Source organism: Cariama cristata, unplaced genomic scaffold (genome assembly GCF_000690535.1).
Source record: "Cariama cristata isolate BGI_N322 unplaced genomic scaffold, ASM69053v1 scaffold31792, whole genome shotgun sequence".
In the NCBI taxonomy this organism is placed as follows: Eukaryota; Metazoa; Chordata; class Aves; order Cariamiformes; family Cariamidae; genus Cariama; species Cariama cristata.
The window spans coordinates 5,531-30,235 of NW_009602822.1; the positions used below are offsets into that span (position 1 = coordinate 5,531).

Sequence of the window (24,705 nt, forward strand, 5' to 3'; positions counted from 1 at the left end):
ATACAGTGGGAGGAGGAGAAGAAAAAAAATAATTCAGTCCTTGGTGTGCGTGGGGGGATGATTTGTTTTGCTGTTAGCATGCTTTGTTGCACCATTTTTAGTGCTCTTATATTTCATGCTTTTGAGAAGATGCCTTCAAGAGCTTTCACATGACAGCGGAGAAGTGAAATCTTTAACTGTTTTTGCTTGGCTTTCTTGTAGCAGGAATATCTGCTTATTCCAAATCAGTGTTTGTGTCTGATATTTAACAGTAGTTTTTATTACTGTCTAACTGGTGTCTTGTTTCTTTTCAGAGATCGTTCACATTAGTAATAGAAGCATGGGATTGGGATAATCATACAAAAGCTGGTGAGTATTTATGTAAAACTTGTGGTTTTCACTTACTCTGTGCTGCAGATACACAGACTGGGGAGAGGGGAAATGGTATGCTGCTGCAATTAGCCATCCCTCCAAAGCAGTCTGAATGCAAGCGTGCTGTCTAAGTAAAGGGCACATACAAATTCAAGCAGTGAATGTTGGGTTAGGAACTGTGAAAAATTATTACTGATAGGAAAAAGAAGGGGCAAGTGGTAAGTGAAGATTATAATACATGACTCTAAATATTAAGCTTTAAAAAGCTTGTCTTAATCAATGCTTTTGTCTAAAAGTGTGAAGTGAACTTCAGACTTTCACTGTGGTTAATGATAGACTATTCAATCTTGGCTGGGATGAGTATAGAGGAAGGTAGTTGGTTGGACATTAAGATAGCAAAGGTTTATGTCCCAAATCATCATGTCCCAAATCATCATCAGTTTCTAATTATAGGTTCCATTCTCTGCTGCTTCACTGATCATCCTTACAGCATAAAATATTTGCAAACCTCAATTGATATTAAGGCTGTGTTAGAGTTTCAAGGTCCTTTTCCTTGAATACTGGGACCAGTCCCACTTGCATTTTCCTGACAGACTTCCCTAACTTAGGTATTATCCTAACATACTCTGTCTCCAGTGATATACAAAGTAATGATGAGTTTGTAGTTTGTTCCTGAGCCCTCCCTCTGTTAGAATTAAGCTTCTTTTGTCTTGTTGTTTAACAGCTCCTTCAGCCTTTTCTGGTAGGTATGTTTTCTTTAGATCTCTGGTAATTCACGTTGCTGCAACCCTTGAGTTAGTCCACTGCCTTCCTGAATGGCACTTCCCAAAGCTGGACATGGTATTCAAAAGGAGATCTTGTGTGCTGAGCAGAGTAAGCCTGAGTCGTGAATAAGTTTAGATATCCTATGTAGCAGCAAATTGGAGGTGTCCTCTTGAATGCTTTGTTCAAAAAGTACTACATAAAGTTAATACCTTTAAAGAGTAAGTTATTCCCAAGCTGGAAACTTTAGGGGTAGCTAGTGCAGCGAATATTGGAATATTCGTGCCCTAGTTCTAGATGGCAGATCAACTCATGAGATGGTGTAGAAAGGGGTGAACATGAAGACCCTATCCTGCAAAACAGATCTGTATACATTTAAGTGCTGAATTTTGTTTTTAAATAAGTTACTAAATAATGATCTTGTAACTTGCTATGTTGATGTCTTAGAACCTGCAGAATCCCCTTGCAAACCTGCAGCTTGAAACTGAGGCTTCTTTTTAAATCTGCTTGATAAGGGGGACAGTCTCTTTAGGCTTGTGTTAATGCTTTCTTATGCTCTTTTAGTTTTTTAACATGCTCTGACAAATCTGTTTACTTGTGTTAATGTCACTTTTTTCCTGAACTTCAGACCATCAGGATATATAGTGTCTTCTGGAGGCCCAGTGGGCCATCTCCTTAATTTAACAGTTTCCATGAACTATGGCAGTCTAAGTGTCAGACTACAGTTTGGCTCTCATAAGAAATGGCTCATGGAAGGTGAACTTCCCTTCAATATGGGCTGCCAGAGAGGTGCTGTTGACTCATATTGCATCTGAAACCTAGAAAGCTTGTCATGAATTTAGGAAGGCTCTCTTGGCCTATAATTTGGCAGAAGACTAGCTAAACGCTCGTCTCGGTTAAATGTTTCTGTAGTCTGTTTACCAGTTCCATGATAGAGACCTGTTGATTTGCCATGCTGCAATTTAGACTTGCATATTACATTCCTAGAAAGAATTCATTAATGCTGAAGGTATTTTGTTGTGGGTTTTTTGGAGGGAAGTGGTCTTGGCAGGGAGTGTTCCAGTAGGTTTTGCCTTTGAATCTGTCAAGATGCAAACACACTTCCCTTGTATTTCTGCAAGGACTACTGAGCTGCCAAGCAAGGATAGATCAATAAAAATTCATTTGTAAGGGAACAGGAAGGGGAATATGGCAACTGCTCCAGAGAAAAGATGAACAATATCTGCATCCTAGAGGGGTGAAGAGAGTATCTGTGGAAAACTGAACTCCCTTTCATATCCTGGACACTCAGCTAGTCTCTGGGTCAGGTTACATGTGTCTTCTATTGCTACTGTAAGATTAATCAAAGTCATTGCCAGAGTCTGTTTATAAGCTGATTAATTAGTTCCAAAGTCAGGTTTTGCTTTCCTTTAGTAGGGATGAGTAAGGCTGAAAGTTAAATGCAGGTCCTGTGTTCCAGCTTGGACTTTCAAGTGGATATTTAAAAAAAAAACAACACAACACAACACAACCCCAAAGTCCAAACCAAAACAACAAACAAGCAAGCCCAAAAGCTGGAAAGAGGGGTTTCTGGTAAACAACTTGAAGGTTTTAAAACAGTTGCCATTCTTCCCTCCTATGTCCTAGCATCCTGTATTCTTCCTTCCACTCATCTAAAGTGAGGCAAGAGTGCTCAGAGCAGATCTGTGAAGTACCATCTCAAGAACAAGTCTGCCAGGGCAAGTGTTTCCCCAGTACTTACCTCGGACTACAAACTCTTAAGAGGGGCTTTCAAACTCTGATTCCTGAACTACTGCACTTTTTTCCTGCACTGTGCAGCCAGCTTGGCTTGGGGGATAGCTTGTGGCAGTGTAGTGTTACCACTTGTTTGCTTTGGGAGTGTGGAGGAGGGAGAGAGGAAACTGCCTTAGATACAAAGTCACTGTAAAGGGCCTGTTCTCTGTCATGTGTCACAGCAGTTCATGCTGCTTTCCAGGTAAGTCATTTGACTTGGCAAACTTCTAGTTGTATAACAGAAGTCTTGGCAACGCCTGACCCAGTGCTGCCATTATGAAGCAAGCCGGCATTTTCATGTGTAAAGTAACTTTCCATTTGACTACATGTCTACTGCAGGAATACAGTGGTTGCCTTCCTCTGTCATGTTAGTCTGTAGGAGACTAATCTGTCCTTACAGCTTTTTGAAAGGGTGGCTTGAAAAAGACTGAAGAGAATGTGCTTCCTGAGATGGGCACCTCCTGTTCGTTTGGGCATGAATTTCATGTGCTACCATGTGTGTGTTTCCTTGCAAACAGTTACCAGCATCACCTTTTGTACTGCCCTGTGAGTGGCTTGTTGGGAATGTCTGACCTCTGCTAAAAGTTAGGGTGTTGATGAGCAGTGTTCTTATTTAAGAGTAGTCATGGTTTCTGATTGCACAGTTACAATTAAATACTCTTCAGATAGGGCTTCCTCTTCCAAAACCAGATGCTTTGGGAACATTAATTAAAGAACCATCTTTTAGCCATCATCTCCTTTTATGCAGATGTCTGTGCTACTATCTGCTTTTCTAGAGAGGCTTGTAGAAAACTTCTTAATAGTCAAGGAAAAGAAGGCTTCCTGCTTCTGAGGTGTGGGTGGGAGGAGGTTTGAGTAGTTTATGCTGCTTTTTTTTTGACCAATAACCAAATTCAGTTATGCAGTTCATTGCTTTTACTGAGGGCTGAAAGTAATGTGTATGAGTTCCAAAGGTGAAGTTTAATGGTAAACCAGATGCAGAGAGCAAAGTTGTCTCATCAAAGCCAATAAATGTGAGAGACTGGATGTCTTCAGAAACACTTTGGTGTTGTGCGGGATGAAGGAGTAACCTTGATGAACATATTCCTCCCTGTGATTACACATCTCTTTAGAAAATGCGCTTTCTATTTGGGATCAGCTTTAAATTTTAAGTGAAGCAGAATTCTCATGCTTACTCTGGTACTTAAGAATTTAGTATTAGAAACTGAATGGCTTAGAGATGATTTCCTGATGCCTTTTGTGGTTCAGGGTAAATTATTTGGCTTGCATATTTAGGCTGTTAAGCCCTACTCTTACTGATACAAGCTAGAGGAAAAGCTCTTAAGACTCAGAGTACATTCTTTTTCAGAGGAGTTTGTGAAGATAAAATTTGAGTGTTCCAAAAAAAAAAAAAAGCACTATTGGGTTATTTCCCCTGTTCTTGACCCCAGGTATCAAGAGGACTGTTCTGCATAGGTATATTTGTAGTAGCTGTAATGTTTGTTCCAGTTGTTTAACTGGATCTGAATCTGCATTAGCCTGAAGATCCTTGATGAGATTTTTATTATGTAAGCCACTCCTTTAATCTCAGGACCTCTTCTTCAGTCCATCAGATGCACTTTAAGGAAACACTTTTTTAGCAGTGGCTCTTGCAGCCATTTTTAATGAGCCTGTGTTGCTTTTGGCTGGAAAATAGCTCTATAATGCATATTTGCCATTTGTTCAAATTTCTTGACCATCCAATGATTCAGCATTTACCGTTTATAGTGTTTCAGATCAATAGTCATTAGAGAAGAATAAGATTATAAAAGGATGTTGAATCTAATCATGAAGCTTTTAATGGTGACTGGTAGTATGATAGATATCCTGTTCAGTCAAAAATAAAATGCAGGCAGCTTTTCTAGCTTGCAGGTTTCTTGTCCACTCTGCTGCTGACCGTGTTTCTGGGTGACGGAGGAGTTCATGTATAGGAATTAAGAGAGTTAAAGAACAGGGATAGACTTCAATGTGTCTTGTCTAGCCATAAAATGTTTTATGCAGACTAGTCCAGGCAAGCATGAATTGTAGCCTATACATGGCAATACCACCTTTTAATATTAAAGCAGAGAGATGCTTTGAGTTCTTAATAACTGGAGAACCTTTCAATGCTTAATTAGAAAAAAAAAGCTGTTTTAAAGTTCAGTATTCTTTAAGAGGACAGATTTTTATGGTAGAAGCAAGCTTGAAAAAAGATCTTAAGATAACAAAATACATTCCAGAGCCCACTACTTCTGTAGCTTTCCTTTTCCTTTAATGTTGGAGTGACTGAAAATTGTCACTTGAGTCCTTTTACATGCTGAGCAGGAAGTGCAGCTTTGTCGTGGTTTTCAGCACAAATCTAAAACACAGTCTCATACTAGCTACTATGAAGAAAATGAACTCTATCCCAGCCAAAACCAGCACACTTTGGTAAGAGATACATAGGGTACTACCTCTATGCTGTCAGTAGCTTCCTAGGTGAGAAACAGTTGTTCCTTTGGTTTTATTTTGTAAACAGGTTAGGTTAATGAGTTCTAGAAAGTAAGTAGGTGAAATGCATTTGCTGAAAATGATAGTGTTTTTTTACTGCTTGCTACCAGCTTGGCGTGTTTTGTATTTTTAATAATCTGAAGTTTAGACTTTGTCTCACTACCATTACAGCCTCTTCCTGTGTGCAAGTGTTTGGTTCTTCATTTCTTTTAACGTGCATTTTAAAGAATCTTTATTATTTAAAGAAAATGGATGCTGAAGCTCTCGGCTGGCAATATTATAGCTGTTTCATAAATGGGTATGAAATTCATGTATGCAAGTGGAGCTTCTGTACTTCTTCTTGTCCTTAAATAGTACTTGGAGTTTCAGCTGCAGCTTGCAAAATCACCTAGAAAAACTCTTGTGGTAGGATATTACCAGATTTGAACAGTGAAAACACTTGAAAACTCCTGTCACTGGGGTTACTCACTGTCTACCCTTTACCCTTACTGTGCTTTGCTTATTCTTAACATTTACTGAAGCAATTGTATAATGTCATGTACTGACTGTAATTGTGTGTCATCTCCTAGTAGTGAAGCTTCTTTATCCATTTTATTCTTGGTATAAATGTAAAATGGTCATTCATAAAAATGAAAATACTTTGTTGGCAGTTCCATAATCTTATGTACTAGAATCCTCTTGTCCCATGTGATAGATAATACTTTGTGCACATTTGGTCTCAGTTAATGAAACATAGCAGTAGCAGTGCTGCTGCTTTCTGTGAGAGCAAGGCAGGATGCTTATAGAGTATGTTGCAACAGTGATCACAATTATCAGTAGTTCCACTGGGGATAAGGATAAGCAGGATACAGGGTTGAGAATGGCCTCTTGACAATCCTGGGTTCACTTGTGTATTTCTTCTCAAAATATCAAGTATGAGCTACAGAAAATGTTCTATAAAATGCTTGTTAAAGATGTTTTGCCTTCACTGTAGAGAGAATGATAAAATGGAAACAAGCTAGTTTATGTACATAATGCAAGCCTACCAGAGCATTTACTATTGCTTAGTAATTTTGCAGCAAATTCAGTATACTATGTGTTTTGCTTTATTTTTAAAATTAAACTTGCACCAGAGAACTTTAATATCTCAACTACTAGGCTATGCAGATTTTTGCGATTTTGTAAGAACAAAAAGAAGGCAAAAAGCCTCAGATCAAGATAAATCTGCTAGTTGTCAGCATGTGGGTGTGGTATGTTTGGCTGTCTTGAAAAATAAGCTATTTCCTATGGATTATGTTCCAGAGTTTTTTAATATTTCCTTTGGGACACTTTTTAAAATTGGCCTTCCTGTAATGAACTTTGCAAGGCAAAGGAAAATTCAGTTATACAGTAGATCTTTATCATCTTAACATTTTCTTTACTAGGTTTTCTCTTAACCAGTTGAATACTTTTGATTTGAATTTATATGCTCTTGTGTGCTATCAAACTTATCACCTGTTGAATTTACCTTTTTTTAAAAGGTGAAGACTCATTAATAGAACGAGTGGCACATGCTGGCATGATCAACCCAGAAGATCGATGGAAGACACTACAGTTTAATGGTCCTGTTGCCCATTTTGAAGTACAAATAAGAGTGAAGTGTGATGAAAATTACTACAGTGCCCTGTGCAATAAATTTTGTGGCCCTCGAGATGACTTTGTTGGTCACTACACATGTGATCAAAATGGAAACAAAGCCTGCATGGAAGGATGGATGGGAGAAGAATGTAAACAAGGTAGTATTGTTTGCTTCATTTTAGATTAGCTCTAGTTTATATATAATAGGTATAAACTGCAGTAGGTATTTCTGTACTGTCAGTGCTGTAGCATATTAATTTTAACACATAGTCCTTTAAATACAAGTCTCTGAAAAAACACCTTCTGTGAAGAGTGGAGCCCAGCACACGATACAGTGTGGCTTGTAATGTGTGCTGTGGGGGCTACACAACAAATTCAGGATTCAAAATAGTGAAACGTCTTTTTACTAATTGACTTCATTCAATAGTGGTGTTACTTAAAAACAAAATGATATTTTACATCTATTAACGTAAGATTTTATTGAACAGTGCTGATGTCAGTAATACCGTAGACTTTAATCCTGTAAAAATGCCCTCATAACACTATTCTTGAAAATGCAAAAGTTTTGAGTGTAATTTATGCAAAGCTGAAAGCTTTTTGATAGCTCTTAATGTGAACAGAAATTCAAGTATAGTCATCCTTTTTAATATACCACTCAATCAAATCTTTTCATTTTGCCTTCAACCTCAGTGAGTAATTAGTACTAAAATTACTTGATATACTCTTCTTTCTGTTGAGGGCTTCATGTTTTTGTTTTCTGTTCCTTTTCAGTAAAAAGCCTGTTTATAACAAAAGAGACAATTTTTAGGGCTTACTCAAGGTCACGTGTGTCTTTTGAAGCTTGGGATTGCCAACACAATATCAGTCTAATAGCAGGTTTAAAAAATAACTGTATCTGATAAATGTTTCAGTGCTGACAGTCTTGCTGCAAACCTGTTCAATAGCAACTTTTTGAGGAGTTACCTTAAGTTGGAGGGTGTTGAGTGTGTGGGTTTTTTTATTATAAAGAGTTATAATGGGATTGTGTCTTGTGAAATAGCTAGCTGAAACAACAGCTGTTGGAACATGGCAAAAGACAGCCTGCTTTGCACAAACAACAAGTAGGCTAAAGTGACAGAAGCCCTAGCTGAACAGTTCCAGGTTGCTGCAGTACTAATGGATATGTTGCTGCCCAGACTGATGCCTACATCTTTTTTCTGTTTACAGCTGTATGTAAACAAGGATGTAATTTGCTCCATGGGGGTTGCAGTATACCTGGGGAATGCAAGTAAGTCTGCATACTTGAGTATCCTTTTTTATAAGTACTAATCTTTCTAGCGTTTTCCACATATGTTGCTACTTTTAAAAAGTCTCCTTTAAAATGGCAAAAATTCTGTACAAGAGCACGGATGGAAATAGATCTGAAGTAGATTTCACACGTGTAAGAACTGCATATACTTTGTACTGTTTTGCAATCTTATTCTATTTTTTTTGCACATATAGAACTGAACAGATTTAATGTGATCCAAAACTATGCCTTTATCAAATGAAAATAATTTTTTTTCTTTTTTCTTTTCAAAATCCTTCAGAGCTTCAATCTCTATGTACTATTTGTTCCCCTCAAAAAGGGGAACTTTCTCTTCGGACTGTTATGACTAGGAAATGCTCATAGTCCTAGAACACTCTACTATATTTTTGGTGATCAAATATATATATTAACTTAGCTTTTCCAAGAAAAATGGTTGGGTTTTTTTGGTAGTAATAGAGATACAGTAGCAACCCCAACCTAAACTTTCTACCCCAGGTGAATGTTTTTTGGTCCCTAAATATGAGATAAGAGTCTGAAATGTTTGCTTAACTTTGTGATGAAGCCTAAGTAAACTCTGTGATAGCAAGAGAAGTTGATTGTTTCCTTGTAGAAGTTCAGGCATCCAATGTAGCAGGTCAAGGGGAGATGGGTGTTACTTTTACACTGGCTGTTGAAGAAATTAGACAGGTCTACTTGCAAGTTTGGGACCCTGTGTGAATTCTTGAGTTTATTTGTGGTCAGAGTTGTATGCATCATTGTAAGAGTAAATTTGTAGAGTGGTTTCTTTGTAAATTGTATTGAATCTGCTTGCTTGGAATGATGTGAAACTGAACTGGCGACCAGAACCTCGGAGAGCTGACAAATACCATTTGTGGCAAGCTGTGGTAGTTTAAGGCAAATCTGCTTCATTCTCTTACTAGTAACTACTACAACCATCACAGAAGTGGCAGAAATAAGATGCAGGTCACTTAGCTTTGCTGGGCGTAGAGCTAAGCTGGGATTGAAGTGCCAGTTTGTGAGCTGTGATAGCTGACATGTAAATAAGTCCCATCCTGCTGGAAAGCCTGAAGTTTCTGACAGAGGGGTTTGGCGGGTAACAAAGTCGGTTTTGAATCATTGCACCACAGAGTGGTTTCTTACTGCCCTGAAACTTCCATCAGATGCTGCAGAGTTGTAGAAGATTTGGTGTGTTGTAGTTCTCAAATCTGACTGAAAACTGTAAATTCCAGTATATGAAGTGCAGCGCTTCAGCGCAGGTACAGCTTCACTTCTGAAGAGCTATAAAACCTTCTTTAAAAGTTTTTTCAAGGCAGATGTTTAAACCAAAGCTTCCTTTTTGTAAGAAAGAATATTTCTATTGAATCTTATTTGTGATCTTTTCATATTATTAAATATTTTGCTTGTGATTTCAAGTATTGTGTGCCCCTGCTGCAGTTGGTGACTTATTTTTTTTTTAGATTACAAGTAGAGATTGTGGTTGAGAGAGCTTGACCAGTATCACTTCTGCCTGAGTAAGAAGTACTCCTTCCCTTGAGTCTTCCAAGAACACATTTTTCCGCTTGAGAACCTACTCTAATGAATTTTGATTTATGTGAGGGTTTCTGGAGTCCTGTAGGTATCAAAGGAGTGTCCTTAGGAGGCTGTGCATGTTTGCTTTTCAAATGCAAGGAGCCTTTGAATATAGGTGAAAAAGCAACAAGTTTAAGCAAATGCAAAACAGTACCCTTTTTTGGGGAGAGTGGGTGGTGCAGTTTCCTTCTTAGCTTTCATTTCTCTGTGTTACCAGCTGTATCTGGGAAGACAGAAGTTGGAGAGGAGGAGGAAGGTTTAAAGAAGAGAATACAAAACCTTTGAAGATGGGGGGATGGGTGGCTATGGTACCTTTTTTTCAAGGTGTCTGTCAATAGGTATATGGTCATAGGTCATATGAGCAAAGACTTTCCTTAAAGCATGTCAATGATCTGAAGAAACATCTAGTGTTGTAAGTCTAGGTGCCCCCTTCTAAGTTTCCCAGCTAAACAAAGCTCACACAAATAACATGAATCCACTGAAGGACTCTGATCAGAAATCTCACTATTTTATTGGATGGATTCTCTCATCTGAAAGAAGGTACTAGGGAAAGGAAGAAGGGACTTAATGTTTCAGATTAATTATATGCCATCTGCCTTGTTTCTTAATGCCTGTCTTCTGAAGTGATAGATCTGTGATCAGCAGGTTGAAGGAAAACAATGGCCTTTCTGTGTATGGCCACTCTATTTGCAGTATTGCAGAAGGTTCTTGGCTACCTCTTTAAATGGGATTTGGTAGCCTGGGCTTGTTCACACAGATATCTTTAACTTGTATTCTGTAACAGCTATTAGGTTATATTAAAAATGTTGCTTTTAATCCAAATGGATAATACTTTCTGTAGAAAAATGATGCTGAACTAAAAATAAGCAAGGCTTACAGACATGACCTTTATCTTCAGCAGTACAAAGGAAGCTGTTATTTAAAAGAAACTGCTATGTTTGGTGCTATTGAATTATAATCTAGATTCCTTCATCCTGGTTTTTGGACAGTTGCCACTGTCCTTTAACAGGTGAAAACAATGTCCTTTTTTTTTAATTCAGAAGGAAAATGAAAATGTGAGAAAAACATGGGTGTGAGATGCATGGAAATCTACTGGTGCCAATAGCTACTTGGTTGCGAAAATCTGCAGTGGCATTTATAACTAGAGAAGTTGGAAAATGGTTTCCATCTTCAACTTGCATGAACATGCGGGTAATTTAAGCAATGGCTCTGAGGCTTCAGCCTGACTCTCATAGAAAGGATCTACCCTCCAAGCTTTGATGTTCCAATGTAATTTAGAACTGTTCTTGGACTAATGTTATACTAAAAACAGACCTTAAAAGTAGCTAAATGACTGCACGTTGTTAATAAAGGATATGCCATTAGCTGTAACTGTACATAATCTGTTAGGCAAGTTCATGTACCCATTGTTTTGAGGAAATTACGGTGTTGTCAAGTTTGCCATTTCTTTTGGTTGAGCTTTCATCAAAGAAAGAGAAAATAAGCAGGGGGTGACCTGATGTAGGAAATGATTTTGTGGTATGGCTGGGTCTAGGTGGTAGGTTTTTTGTCATTGTGGAGGCAGTTCAGCAAAAATAAAAATGTACTGAATAATGAGTAAAACTACATCCTTGAGGAAAGCAAAAGCAACTTAGCTGAATCTTGTGAAGATGGGGGGCGGAACCTACAAACCTACACAGAAACAAAACAAACCCCAACTCTAAAACCAGACTTTATCCATATTTAGACTCAAAGTGTTTGGCCACTGTAATCTTTTTTTTTTAAGCCTGCAGTGGCACACCAAATGGTGGTGTTGGTTGACTTCACCAGCCCAAAGTAGTAGGGAGGATTGTCGAAGAAGCAACATTACTGAGCCATGATGATTGGCGCTTTTTGTATGTTTTTGCATCATTTGAAGTACTTTGTTAAATTCCATTAAACTGTCTAGAGAAGAATGAAGTTTGATCTAATGGCTTAGGCTCAATCACTTCATGAAATTATCGAAGTTGAATATAGAGAAACCACAAGTGACAGTCGCCTTCCTTTTGATTAAAACTGCTGGCTTGAGTATGTTTGGTACCACTCAAACTGTCAGTAGGCTTCACAGCTTAATCTTTCATTTCTTGTGATCCAGAGTGGTGTGGGTTTGGCAGAAGTCCAGGTATGCCTCATATCTGGTGTGCATTGTCATATTCCTGCCAGGATGGTGTTATTTTCAGAAGTCTTTCTACTTTTCCTGTTGCCTTTGAATGTTTAAATTTTTCTTCCAAAGCAAAACAAAAGGGGTCAAATCCCTAACAGTGCTCAGCTTGTGTTCAGCTTCTGGAGCTATGGTAGGACCTAGGTTATGTCCTGGGAAATACAAGTCTGTCTTTGCACAAATGTGATACAAAAATTCCTTTAGCATATACAGACTAATTGAAATGAGATAGAAATGGGATCGTTAATAGTACTGTAATGTGAATTCGTGCAAGGTGAACAAAGCAAGCATACAGTTTTTAAAACTTTTAAAGTAAATTAATTTTTTAATCTGTATGTTTTGACCTGTCTTACTCTAGAATCACTTTTGAACTATATGGGACAAAATTTTGGTTTTTACAATGTTGGTGATTTTGTTTGATTATTTTTGTTTAATCACATATCTTACATTTGTGTTGAAACAGATTTCTCAAACTTCCTGTCCGGTGCCATGCATTTTGTAGTCCTTGTATTCCACTTCAGCCCTGCTTATGAAGCTGATTTCTTGTGTCTAGCAGTGTCTGCAGATGCTGTAGGCCTCTCCCAAGTGGTTTTGCTCCCTTTATCACTATAAGGACCAGAACCTGCTCTTTACAGAGATGCAGGAGCAAAAGCTTGAGTTGCAAAATGAGCTATAACTCCTTGGAGTGTTTGGGGGTGTAATAGTGTTCTAGAGATCCTTTGTTAAAGGCTTGCATAGTCTTCCTATCCTTTTCAGTAAGAGGCCCACCAATATCACTAATGTCTTGCTTGAGTTTTCGTGATAGATGGATGGATAACATGGTTAACATCAGCATTGGGGAACTCTGCCTAAACTTAATTAAAAAAAAAAAAAAAAAACAAAACAAAAAAAAAAAACAAAACACAAAACCCACCCACACAACACTGGCAGTTGAATTCTTGTAAACTTGTTCTTGGGTACAGGTAGATCTGGTGAGTCATCTCAAAACAGGTTGTTATTGAAAGAATGTAGAGGACTAACAAAAGATCATAGAGAGCTGAAAAAAGAAGGAAATACAATGACTGCTTCTAAAAGTGGGGAGACAGTAGGAGATTGGGAACTTCCATACTAGCTAGATCAGATAAATTGGCCAGATCTAAACAATATGGCTTCCTTCCACAACTGTTCCAGAATGGAATTATGAGAAATCTCATAAGCTACTCTGAACAATAAACTAGAAAGTCTTGTATGAGCAGTGTGCTAGCTGCTGACACATCTCACCATTTCAGTTCCTGCAGTCTTGGTCCCTAAAGAGCATAGGGCTATTGTTTGGCCCTGCAGGAATGAACTTGGTACCAGTACCTGGACATCTTCTCCTGTCTCCTCTTTGATGCAAGACATGATATCACAGCTTCAAGTTTCAAAGAACTTGTAAAATTATTAAGAATTGGTGAGTGTCTAACCATTGCCTGTTATTGTAACCAGTATGCTTTTATTATTGTTTTTTATGTCCTAGTGGTAAGCCTTCTGGGATAGTTTGCAAGTATTTCACAAGTAGACATATGTTAGACAAAAAAGAATCCTATGTTTTGTTTCTTTACTGGTCAAGGTACTGAGGCGCACTCTGCACTCACCTCCGTGGATGGCTAGTGGGTAGGAAGGCATAGAAATGGATGCTGCTTCCAGGAGAATGTGAATGGATGTACAGGAAGAAAAAAACATGTAGTGCTTTAACTTGTGTCTACAATAGTGTAGGTAGCGCAAACAAATTAGAACAGTAGATCAAAGCAGCGTTGAGAACCCAATATCCATACTAAAAATGCTTCAGTTTTTTTTAATTTTAGACTAGCTCTAGTCTGTTCTTGTAGACTGAGTGTCTGTTTGCAGCTGGAACACATTAGGTGTGCTCCTGGCATACATTGTCTTACATTACCTTAGTTTAACCTAAAAGGAATCTAATTCCTTTGTTCTAAAACAGCTCTGTGATGTGAACAAACGCACCATCAACAGGAATGATCGGGCAGTTCACAAAAAGCATGCTGCTGGTGTGAACTAATGCAAATATAGACACACCCTTAGGACCACTTACTGCAAGTTAACTGAGCAACGTTTCTTCGTTATGTTCTGGCTAAACAATTTTGAACCATCCCCTCTGTCAGCTCCTTCACGAACTCTAAAGATACTGGAGTGAGAATGTTAGCTTTCAATAATGTCCTTTATTAGAGGAGAAAGAAAGCTTTGTAGGAAGAGGTTTGTGTCTTTTGGTCTAAGAATAATGCTGGGGGTGAGAGGAAAAGAGTTCATTAACAAGCATCTCTTCCTTCCTTATTCATAAAACTATCATGCCTATTTTAAAGGTAGGAAAGTGTTTCTGTGACAAATCTTAGTGAATGAGTACTGTGCTAGCTATACCATTGAATCCAGATGCTCACAATTGTAGGAGCTAACAGCTAGACAGTATTGCTGCCTGCTATGCAACAATTAATCTCTTGAAAGATTAAACAGACTTTCTTATAGTTATTTTAAGTAAATAACTAATATAAAGCTATTGTTCTAGTCTATGCAACGCCATCCTGTTCACGTCATTAGAAAATTTAGTGGTTTTCCATTTAAAAGTGTTATTTCACCCCCCACCCCAAATGATGCATTTTGCTTCTGCTCTTAATGTCACTGTTTTGCTTTGTTTTCCTGTGTTGAGTGTTTTGGCCACAGCTTCCACTTGAAATATGAGTGGGAGAAGCTCCTTTAAAAATCCTGCTTAAAAAATGGTGTGTAAGTATGTCACAGTGATCTTCACTTCACCCTTTGTAGGATGTGCAATATATCAGTAAGGTGTAACTTGTGGTAGTTAAAGGCTTATACCACATTGCCTACATCCTACCTAGGATTTTTAAATTTATTTTTAGGCCTAATATTCTGACTTAGACTTCAGAAGTAGTTCAGTTTTGATTTCCTTCACATTGGTGGTTTAGGTGTATTTATGCATTAAGTGCTGACAAAGCTCTGTACCTAGGTGTAGAACAGAATTTATTTATGTATCCTCTCGTTCTTGTCTATTATGAGACTTTTCATAAGGTTAACCAGAGTAGATTAGTGATTGGATAAGACCTGCAATATGAAGTTTCTCAGCTGAACTTTCTGCACAGAAAGTTGAGGACTCTCAAATAGCCAGAAATGATTGAACTAGGTGAATAAACCATGCGTGAAGATAGTATGAAACAGCTGAGTTAGCAAAAAGATAGCGTGCTTTCAGCTTTACTATGTAACAGGCATCCTCCTTTTGGATAGGGAGGAGTTAATCATGCAAGGTGCTGAGGGACCATGGTTTATAGACCATCAGGATCTGGGTACATCTCTTCACCTTTCCACATCATTTCCATAACTGCCATTGTAGGATTTATTGTAAAATCACGGAGTTTGGAAGGAACCTCCAGAGTCATCTAGTCACACCTCCTGCCCAAAGGAGGTCTAATTAGACTGGATTGCTCAAGGCATTATCCTTGCAAATGATGTATCTGGTTATATACAGTAACATGGGAGCTTTTGAACACCTGATTTGGAAAGGCTTAGTTTTCAACCTAGCTGTCACTAAATTATAACACAAACATCCTCAGAGGAAAGCAAAGACCAGTATCAGCTTCTTCCTTAGTTACAACCATTTCAGAAGAACGTAGGGAAAACATAGTTCTGTAGAAAATTTTATTGACCAGTTCAGCTTTTTAATAGCCCCAGGAAAGGCAAAAAAACCCCCAAATCTTCTATTTATTTGTCCTTTCCTCTTTCCCCGCTTCCCCTGATCTTGCCTCTGAGTACATATGTATCTTTGAACTGTGCATAGTGACAGGTGCTTCTGTAGGATTCCTTGACACTAGATTTACTACTTTAAACACATTGAGATTTACTGTAAAAAGACTTTCTTCCTTATTCTGATACTTAGCTGTTTGAAACCCCACTGGCTTATTGTAACCAAATATACACTATGAGTTGAGTTATTGTGGCTTTATCTACTTGTCAATGACAACAGTATTTTTCCTGCACAGTTGCAGTTTCTCTAATCTCAAGACTGAAATGTTATCTGGAACCCTTGCTAATGTTAGCTCCTGCCACCTCCCCTTTGTCCAACCTTGTGTTTAAATTCTCATTTTCTATTGCCACCAGACTCTCATCTAAGGAAAATGGAAGCTGTGAAGCATGTCTTGTAGAATTACCAAGATCTTTTCTGCAAGTTCTTGGTTTCAAGATAACTAGAGATTGTTCTTCTATTCCCATTGCACCCTCTCTGTGTTAATCGTGACCTGAAGGGATGCTTTGGGCTTGGAGCATATGCCTGTACTTCAGCCTTCCATCAGGAAGTTACTAAATTGTAACAATCTATTTATGGTAGCTGCTTTTGTACTGCTAATAACCCAGCAAGGGCTAAGATTAAGCCATCTCTGATTTTGTTTTGCGTGCGTTTGGTTGTAAAGATGAGTTAGAGCCGATGAAGTCAGCAGAGGGGAAGGACAAAGGAAGTAGAATCTTGATTCCAGTAAGAATTTTCTTTGTCCTTTGAACAATGGGAATCCTTACGAATTCTCTAAATTTGGCTTTCTTTAGTCAGATGTGAAAAAATTTAGGATTGCAGGAACTTCCAACAAATTATTCTCAACTGAGAGGAGGGCAGGGAAGAAGTAGCTTTAGCCCGCTATTAACTGCACTAGCAGTTTCGTTTTGGCTTTTACACAAGTGGTTGTTACTTTAAAAGGAATTCTGATGTGAGCTTTTTTGGTTTGTTTTTTTTCTTTTTTTTTTAAAGAATATGTTGCTTTTGTATGGGTACATTGTGGGCTTCTCATAGTGGATCATTAACCTTTTTTCATCCATGTGTTTTGAATTGATATTTTTCTCATAAATGAGAATATGCTCACTTCTAAATTGATTTCACTGTATTGATCACATCTTACTCTAGGAGTGAGCTGAGAGCCATGTAAACATTATCTTTTTTAGAAGGAAGTGGAATTAAAGCTGTTCTAGCACCTGCTAATGTAGGATGCAACCAGACTTCCTGTTCAAGAGGAAATCCTAATTTACTCTTCCTTGTAAACTGAAGGCTGATCAACTTACCACACAGTAACCTTTTGACTTCTAAACACTGTGTTCCTTTGGACTGCTTTTAGCCTCTAGAAATTATTTCCCTCGGGCTTGGTAGTAACTTTAAGAGTAAACTTTGATTCTGTTGAATATCATGAAAAAGCAGTAAGCCTTTTCGGCTGCACTGATTATAATGCCATCAAGCGTACCTACAAACTCAAGTAGGTGCTTAAGATGCCTTAAGGTTCTAAGGAGGTGGCTGTATTTTTCTTTGCACTTTTAATCACCAGTGCAGTGTTAAACAAAGAAACTTGTTATCCATTGGGTATGGGAAACAAATTGAGTTATTGTGATTATTTGCTTTGTGATGCAGACTTTCAGCCCTTGAAAATGCTTGTTATAAGTGGGAGGGGAGTTGGCTCTGGCTAGGATAGTCATGGTGAATCACTGGCAGTAGTGCCAGGTTTGGCATGGATGGAGATTTGGGTTGGGGCCAGTAAAATGAGTTACAGTGCTGCTTTTTTTTTGAATTGTTTATTACCAGCCCCTGAAAAGATTTTTCTGTCCTTGAGGAGGAAGGAAGAGATCAAATTTAGCAGGAGCAGTATTTGTTTCCTCTTACTGCTAATACAGCAAAAGAAAACTGCTTCTGAAATATGTATGTTTTCCAGGCTTCTGACGGCCTTGCTTAGGTGAGCAATTGGAGGCCTCTGGACTAGGTTCACAGCTGAGGCTCTCCTTAGGGATCGGGCAACTATGAGGTTTTGAATGAGGAGCAGAGACTAAGAACTCAAAGTAGTTCTAGAACTTTATATAAAAAAAATTTGTCTTGCAAAGATCTCCATCTAGATTCCTTCTGCCTATGTAAGTAGTAGAAATTTAAATAATACGCTGCCAGCATAAACATGTTCTGTTCCTCTGGGGATTCATACAGTTTACTGAAATGGTGAAAATGGATTGATTCACAAGGAAGCAAGATTCCTTGTTTATACTTCTTTTCCTTGTCTTCTCTCGCCACATCCCAAAGACAAGAATTTATTTTCTGTTCTTTTATGGCATTCAAAGGATGTTGATAATGGAATGATGGTGTTAAATCTAAAAAAGCACGGTTTCCTTTCTAATGCTTTTTTTACCTAGGCATTAGAACTCCACTGGCATGCGTATGCCCAACTCCCATTCTCCCATTCAGTGTGTTTTTATGCATCTCTTTGTAAATTGTTTATAAGAAATACTCTTAAAATAACAGGCAGAATGTGTGTGGGGGGGTTTTGACCCAAAAGAGCAAGCTTAGTATTTCTTTTTGATTAAAATGTGTGTGAAATACATGTTTAAAAAATAAAAAGGCATTAGCCCATGTCCTTTTTCTTTTTGTTGTTTTAAAGTTCAGACTTCAACACTTTTCCTGTAGCATGAACAGTTGCATTTGTTAGCAGAATTCTGTTACAGATAACACAAAGATATACTGGTCTCTGAAGAAATCTTGTGACAAAATTTCACCTCTGTTTAAAACAAATGAATTATTAATGGCTTTTGTTTGTTTTCTCTCCTCCCTTCTCCAAAGAGCACTTTTTTCCATAATGTCACTAAAGAACACTGTGGGTAAAATAGAATAAATCTGTAAAAAGGGTTCTCTTGAGAAACTAAGTCCTGAGAAAATTGACAAGACAGCTACCTCTCTGGGTGCCCTGGTCTTTCAGGACTGTAGCACTCTGGAGGAAACTAGCTAATGTCTTGAAATCTATCTTCACAGAGAGAAAAAAAACTATGGTGCTTGATGCAGTAAGCCAGCAGTCTCCTTTTGAAAAGTAATTTCAACTTTTTTATACCAATCACAGTTTTTATCCTACTGTGAGATGATTATGTGAAGATGGGACTTCTTGTGAAAGAAAACTAATTTATGTACAGTTCTCATAATGCGTAGTGCTTGGTGTTGTTTGTTGCCATGCTATATAATGGTAATGAGCAAGATGAGTTCCAGTAAGGGTGTTCAACAGGACTAGTATGTTCCTCCTAAACAGGAGAAACAAAGTTTTGTTATCTGTTCCACATTGAACAGTTGACCTTGTTCTTGAGAATGGTAAGTGTAGTGTTCTAAATACCTGTAATGCTGATAATTAAGCATCATGTTGCTAACTTTTAACCTGTGAACTTACATCTTAGGTGTCATTATGGTTGGCAAGGACAGTTCTGTGATGAGTGTGTCCGCTACCCAGGCTGTGCTCATGGGAGCTGTAATGAACCATGGCAGTGTAATTGTGAAACCAACTGGGGTGGCCTGCTCTGTAACAAAGGTACTTAACATTAATGTACAGGAAAAATAAGTAAAGTTGCATGATTAACTGATAACTGATTAACCATTTTTTTTTTCTGCTAGTGTGCAGCTACCTGAGTATTTCTGTGCCTAATTCTTTTATGGCAGACAGTGCCTAAACATTGTAAATATAGGAAGCTTAAGATAAAAGGCTTGGAATGGTCCTGACTCTTCTAACTCATGCAGTTGTCTCTTGGTCATCCTGTTCTGTGGACAGTTACCAGATGACAGGCTAGCTAATGGAATATGGGGATGACGCGGGTGAATGATGTTCAAGTCAGAAAGGCATCTGTATGTCTGACTAGGGATTAAAATAGTGAGATTTGTATTATCTGATTTATACTTCTCTCTGTCCAGATCTGAATTACTGTGGAAATCACCATCCCTGCCTGAACGGTGGAACCTGTATGAACACTGAACCAGATGAATATCGCTGTGCTTGCCCAGATGGCTACTCTGGAAAGAACTGTGAAATTGGTACTTCTGGATATTGCATGCATCTTCAGAATTCTGAAACTGTTCTAGGCATGGCTATGTTCTAGTTAGCCAGGTGGCATTTTTATATGCTCATTGTTGCCTTTTTTCTTTTTTTTCTTTTTGTAGAGGAGCTGTTTTCTCCTTTCCAAAAGCTAACTTGGTTTCTGAGAGGGGGAAAGTGTGAAAAGTGATGGCATGGAACTTGTTCTTTCAACACGATTGTTACTTTGTGTGACAGTGGGGATGTGCCAGCTCTGTGTCTCCTGTCTAGTGCCTTAAGCTGGCTACTCAAAAAACCACTGAAGATCACAGAAATGCTGCAACTGTTTCCCTTGGGTTTAGATAAGGCTGAGAACATTTCTTCCCTTTGATTTCTTCACTTCCTTAATCCAAATATGCAGTTGAGCTATAGTCCCATGGAAATGGGTTACAGGTGTGCCTTTCCCTGTTACCTTTCTCCCTGATACCCGTTTTCTTGTCTTCTGGCTTACTTGCAAGCACACATCTTATACAAACTGGGGACTAAGGAAGATAGGAGTGGTAGACACTTCAGTTTTAACTGTGGTGTGGGGTTTTGGACCAATTTTTATCTGCCTGAATGTGTTAACTATCCTTTTTGATCATCTGAAACTTGGTTTTTAAAATCATCTTTTAATAAGGGACTTCTAATACATTTTGATTAATAATGCAGATCGTAATTACTATGGAAATGTGCTGAAGCCCTCTTATAGAGTCAGCTTGAGCAGTCTAAAGAAAGTTAAGTGTCTTCCCTGTTCCCATTGGCAAAATGAAGGAAAGCATTTAAACCATACTTGTGATGAAGTATGCCTTCTTGACTACAGTCTAACAGATCTGCGTCTATCTGACATGAAAAACTGCTTCCTATCTCAACCACAGTACAAAATAGCATATTGCTTTTTTCATTTATACCTGTGTATCTGTTACACAAAACCCAAAATTTTCATGTACTGGAGACTGTTTTGGTATTTGGAGACTTTTCCTGATTGTTCTGTCTCTGGAGATAAAGGGTCAAGTGCGCAATTTCTTTTTCTTTCCTATTTTACTTTAAAAATTTGATGTTTGGAGAAAAATGAAAGCTTTCAGTTCAACTTTTTCACATGTAGTATTCAGCTGGGTGTTCTGTAGTGACTCTTGGCCATGATGGATTGCTGAATCCTTTTTTAAAATGTGATATTCTTAGTCTTCTCACTTTGAATTTTGCGATTTCTTCATAGTTACAAGTGTAGATGGAAAGAACCCTTTTTTTTTCTTTTCTACTTAACTGTTTGGCCCTAAGTTCACTAAACTATTATCAGCAGAAGGTTTTCACGCTTATCAGGATGTAAATCTTCTTTGAACTTCTATAAAGTGCTATGTGGTATTAATAATACTACCAAAACTTGAATTTTGCTTCAGCTGGTAGAATGTCATGCAAAGTTTTGGCTAAAATAAACAAAATCTTGGCTTGGCTTGCCCTGCAATTTGTGGCGAAGCACCTTGGCTCTTCAAACGTGGAGGCAGGGATAAAGGGAGCCATACGTTGTTTGAGTTCTGTACTGATTATTAGCAGTAGATTGGTATATGAGCTGCTTTAGGTACTAGCACCTAACATCACAGACGCTGTAAATTCAGTTTGCAAACTAGATAACATCCCTGAAAGAAAGATTCCAAAATATAAATGCTAGCAGCAATTAGGAGTTCTTACCTAGTAAGGGGATTGTTTTCTTATTTCCAAAAACTTCCTTAGCTTCTGAGAGGGAAAATAGGAAAAGTGATGGCATACAACTTGTCCCTTCTCAACTTGATTGTTGCTTATTGCAGCTTGTGCAAGTGTTACAGCCCTACATGGAGTGACAACAAGCAGTATGGTCTATAATTGCAAGTAGCTCTTTTCTTTGCTGTTTATGAGGAACAGTATTAGAATGAAGCTAAACAGACCTTTGATACTTAAACTGCTACTACTGTTCAGACCTCTGCATAGAGCATATCTGTTTTGTCTTACTGAAGGGAGAGGGGAAAAAAGTGTTGGAGTACTCTGGAGGTGGAAGTGCATGGCTGGAAGCAGTAGGTTACTGGAGAGTTTCTGTAGCTCCTGGGATATTGAGATAGTGACCTGTCTACCTTCAGGCTTTCTAGTCAGTAGATGTGAGGGATGATGCACCTTCAGTAAAATCCTGCTTCAGTCTCCTGCTGGGAATCTTACTCTCTGCAGCTAGGAGAGGAAGGCTCCAAACTTCTGTACAGGCAGCTCTCCACTCCTCATGCTCGTGGTCACTTTTAATCAGAATGCAATTTCTAACTGTAAGTTCTCCTTAACTGATACTGGAAGAGTATTTAGCAAGAATTTCTTTCTCTCTTTCTTCCCAGCGGAGCATGCTTGTGTATCTAATCCCTGTGCTAATGGTGGAATTTGTCATGAGATTTCATCAGGCTTCAAGTGTCACTGCCCATCAGGGTGGAGTGGACCAACATGTGCTATTGGTGCGTATGCATTTACTGATGACTGACCCATTAGGTTGGAAGGGTTGATACAGCTTACTTGATAATATCATGCCCTGTGAGTATGGAATTTGGTGGTAGTCTTTTACCTTATCTGTCTTTTAACAGCTGTGCATTGGGAGACTCTGAAAAGATTAATAGTACTATGTAGCCAGTATCTATTTGATGCAGTTGAGATCTACAGGTTATTGAAAGCATAGCTGGACCATATCCAAAGAAATGCCCTGTTACCAAAACTCTTAGGACAATTTCTGACTCTTTAGCCTGTCTAAAGCAAAATACGAAATGGATTCGTTTTAAGAAATATAAATGTGAACATGGAAGATCCTCCCCTTCTTAAAGTAGTAGAAGAATAGGTTACCCACTTAAATGCTTATGTGTCTGGTTTGGAAGACAGGAAGGTAGTTGAAATGTATTGTGGGCCTATGTAATTGGTTCGCATGTTGCCTGTGATTTGGAACATAGGTGTTTTTAATCCATTTTTCAACAGCAACTATCCTCAAAAAAAAAAAGGCTAAACTTGTGTCGTGATTTAGGAACATGAATTTCAATGAATGTGTTCATCATTGGCAGATTAACTGAATCTTCTTGCTGTTTGCAGGTAGAAAGTTTCAGAGTTCCTCTACCCTATCTCAAAGACATGAGAAACGCCTAAGTAAAAATTAGGTTAGAAATGTTAGTCTGTTCCTTAGCTTATTTGTTTGTATATTCTCTCCCTTCATCTCAAAATAACTTTAAAAAAAAAAAAAAGGAGGATTTAGCCAGGTTTTAAACCATGTAATGGAAGGTACGCTTTGACTTTCCAGATATTGACGAATGCGCATCTAACCCTTGCGCTCAAGGAGGGACCTGTATTGATGGTGTTAATGCATTTGAGTGTATATGTCCACAACAGTGGATTGGAGCAACATGTCAGCTTGGTAAGTAATTACCTTCTCAAGTTTTGAAGGACACTGGAGATGATTCCTAAATAATGAATAACTCTGTCTAAGTGTGTTTCTGACATGATTTTTGTTCAAGAAAGCATTGAAGATGTGTGTTGTTATTGGTATTTTAGCTCTTCTTTAGTAGATTGTAAAGCCAGAAGTTTCAAGTGAACCTGTAACTATAAACCCCAACTTAACCTTACTTATAATAGTTCTTTTAGAGTGCCCAATAACTTTTCTGTTTCAAAGTACAGCATTGGTGATGGTAGCTCCTTCTTCATGGTGGCAGAACAGTGACTATAAGCTTATGGAGACAAGGAAGCAATTTGCCCTGACTAACATATTACTTTGAGTTTTGGCAAAAGGAGAAGTAAGATAACATGCATGTGCTATTATAGACAAGTGTGCATTAAAAACCTGTGGTATGTAAGTGGTTTTAGTGCCCTACCAATGTATAATACCAGCTTCTGATGCTTGAATTGCATGGAAACTTTGCTTGGTGCTGCGGTAATCTGTTTCTGGGTTTGTTCTTTATTCTCTTCTTTCTTTTATCTTCTTTCACAGATGCTAATGAGTGTGAGGGGAAACCCTGTGTTAATGCTTACTCTTGCAAAAATCTCATTGGTGGATATTACTGTGACTGCATTCCAGGATGGACAGGAGTAAATTGTCATATCAGTTAGTATTTCTTTAGTATGTATGTTGACCATAGGATGCTTTAAACTTTAAAAAAGGTTTTATGCTGAATGATAGTACACATACTTATACACAAAAAAATACCTGTTGCAGGATTTTTGTAACTTCCAGCACTGTAAATTGAAAATACTGTTTGAAAATTTAGACATGTAATTGATATTAAAATGGGCTTAGATAAACACTTACATAAATCTAAGAAATCTCTCTCGTCACTCATCCCTGATTCTGAATGATATCATGTACTGATTAAATTTAAAATACTTCTTAGCTAATATGTTAGGTATGAAATTAGCTGAGAGTATTTGATTTAATTTCTATTACACTGTAATAGAGGTATGGAATATGGAATATGTAACTTTCTATTACATACTTTTAAAAATAAGAATCTCAAGACATTAAGCATACTTGCTTTCTGTTGAAACATCTAGAAAAACCTTTTCTGAAAATCATTTGTTCTCCGTTTTTATGCTAGCTGTGTACTTTACAGCTTAGCCTTCCAGTATAAATTCTAATGCCTTGCATATTTTATCCATAGATTTTAATGACTGTCATGGACAATGTCAACATGGAGGGACTTGTAAGGTAACTCTTGTTTATTACATGCCATGTTGAAAACTAATCTTGTTCTGGCTAGTTATGAATTCTGTAGTTTGGAATTATAGATTGGATAAATGTTAAAAGTGTAATGTTGCACTTGCAGACTGTTGCACCATTCCACAAAATAACTTTATGTGGTCCTGCT

At 38.0% G+C, this 24,705-nt stretch overlaps 1 protein-coding gene across 1 annotated transcript in view; it reads left to right on the forward strand.

Annotated features, from left to right (window-relative positions):
* Positions 1–254: 254 nt before the first annotated feature.
* JAG2 (jagged 2) overlaps positions 255–24,705 on the forward strand; it is a gene marked incomplete at its 5' end in the record, with an annotated part of 44,469 nt that continues 20,018 nt past the window's right edge. Inside the window, 9 exons of the mRNA XM_009694925.1 lie at positions 255–348; positions 6,873–7,127; positions 8,176–8,236; positions 19,215–19,345; positions 19,723–19,842; positions 22,210–22,323; positions 23,148–23,261; positions 23,832–23,945; positions 24,499–24,545. Of these exons, the coding sequence (XP_009693227.1) occupies positions 255–348; positions 6,873–7,127; positions 8,176–8,236; positions 19,215–19,345; positions 19,723–19,842; positions 22,210–22,323; positions 23,148–23,261; positions 23,832–23,945; positions 24,499–24,545 (1,050 nt within the window). The remainder of the gene's footprint in view (positions 349–6,872; positions 7,128–8,175; positions 8,237–19,214; positions 19,346–19,722; positions 19,843–22,209; positions 22,324–23,147; positions 23,262–23,831; positions 23,946–24,498; positions 24,546–24,705) is intronic.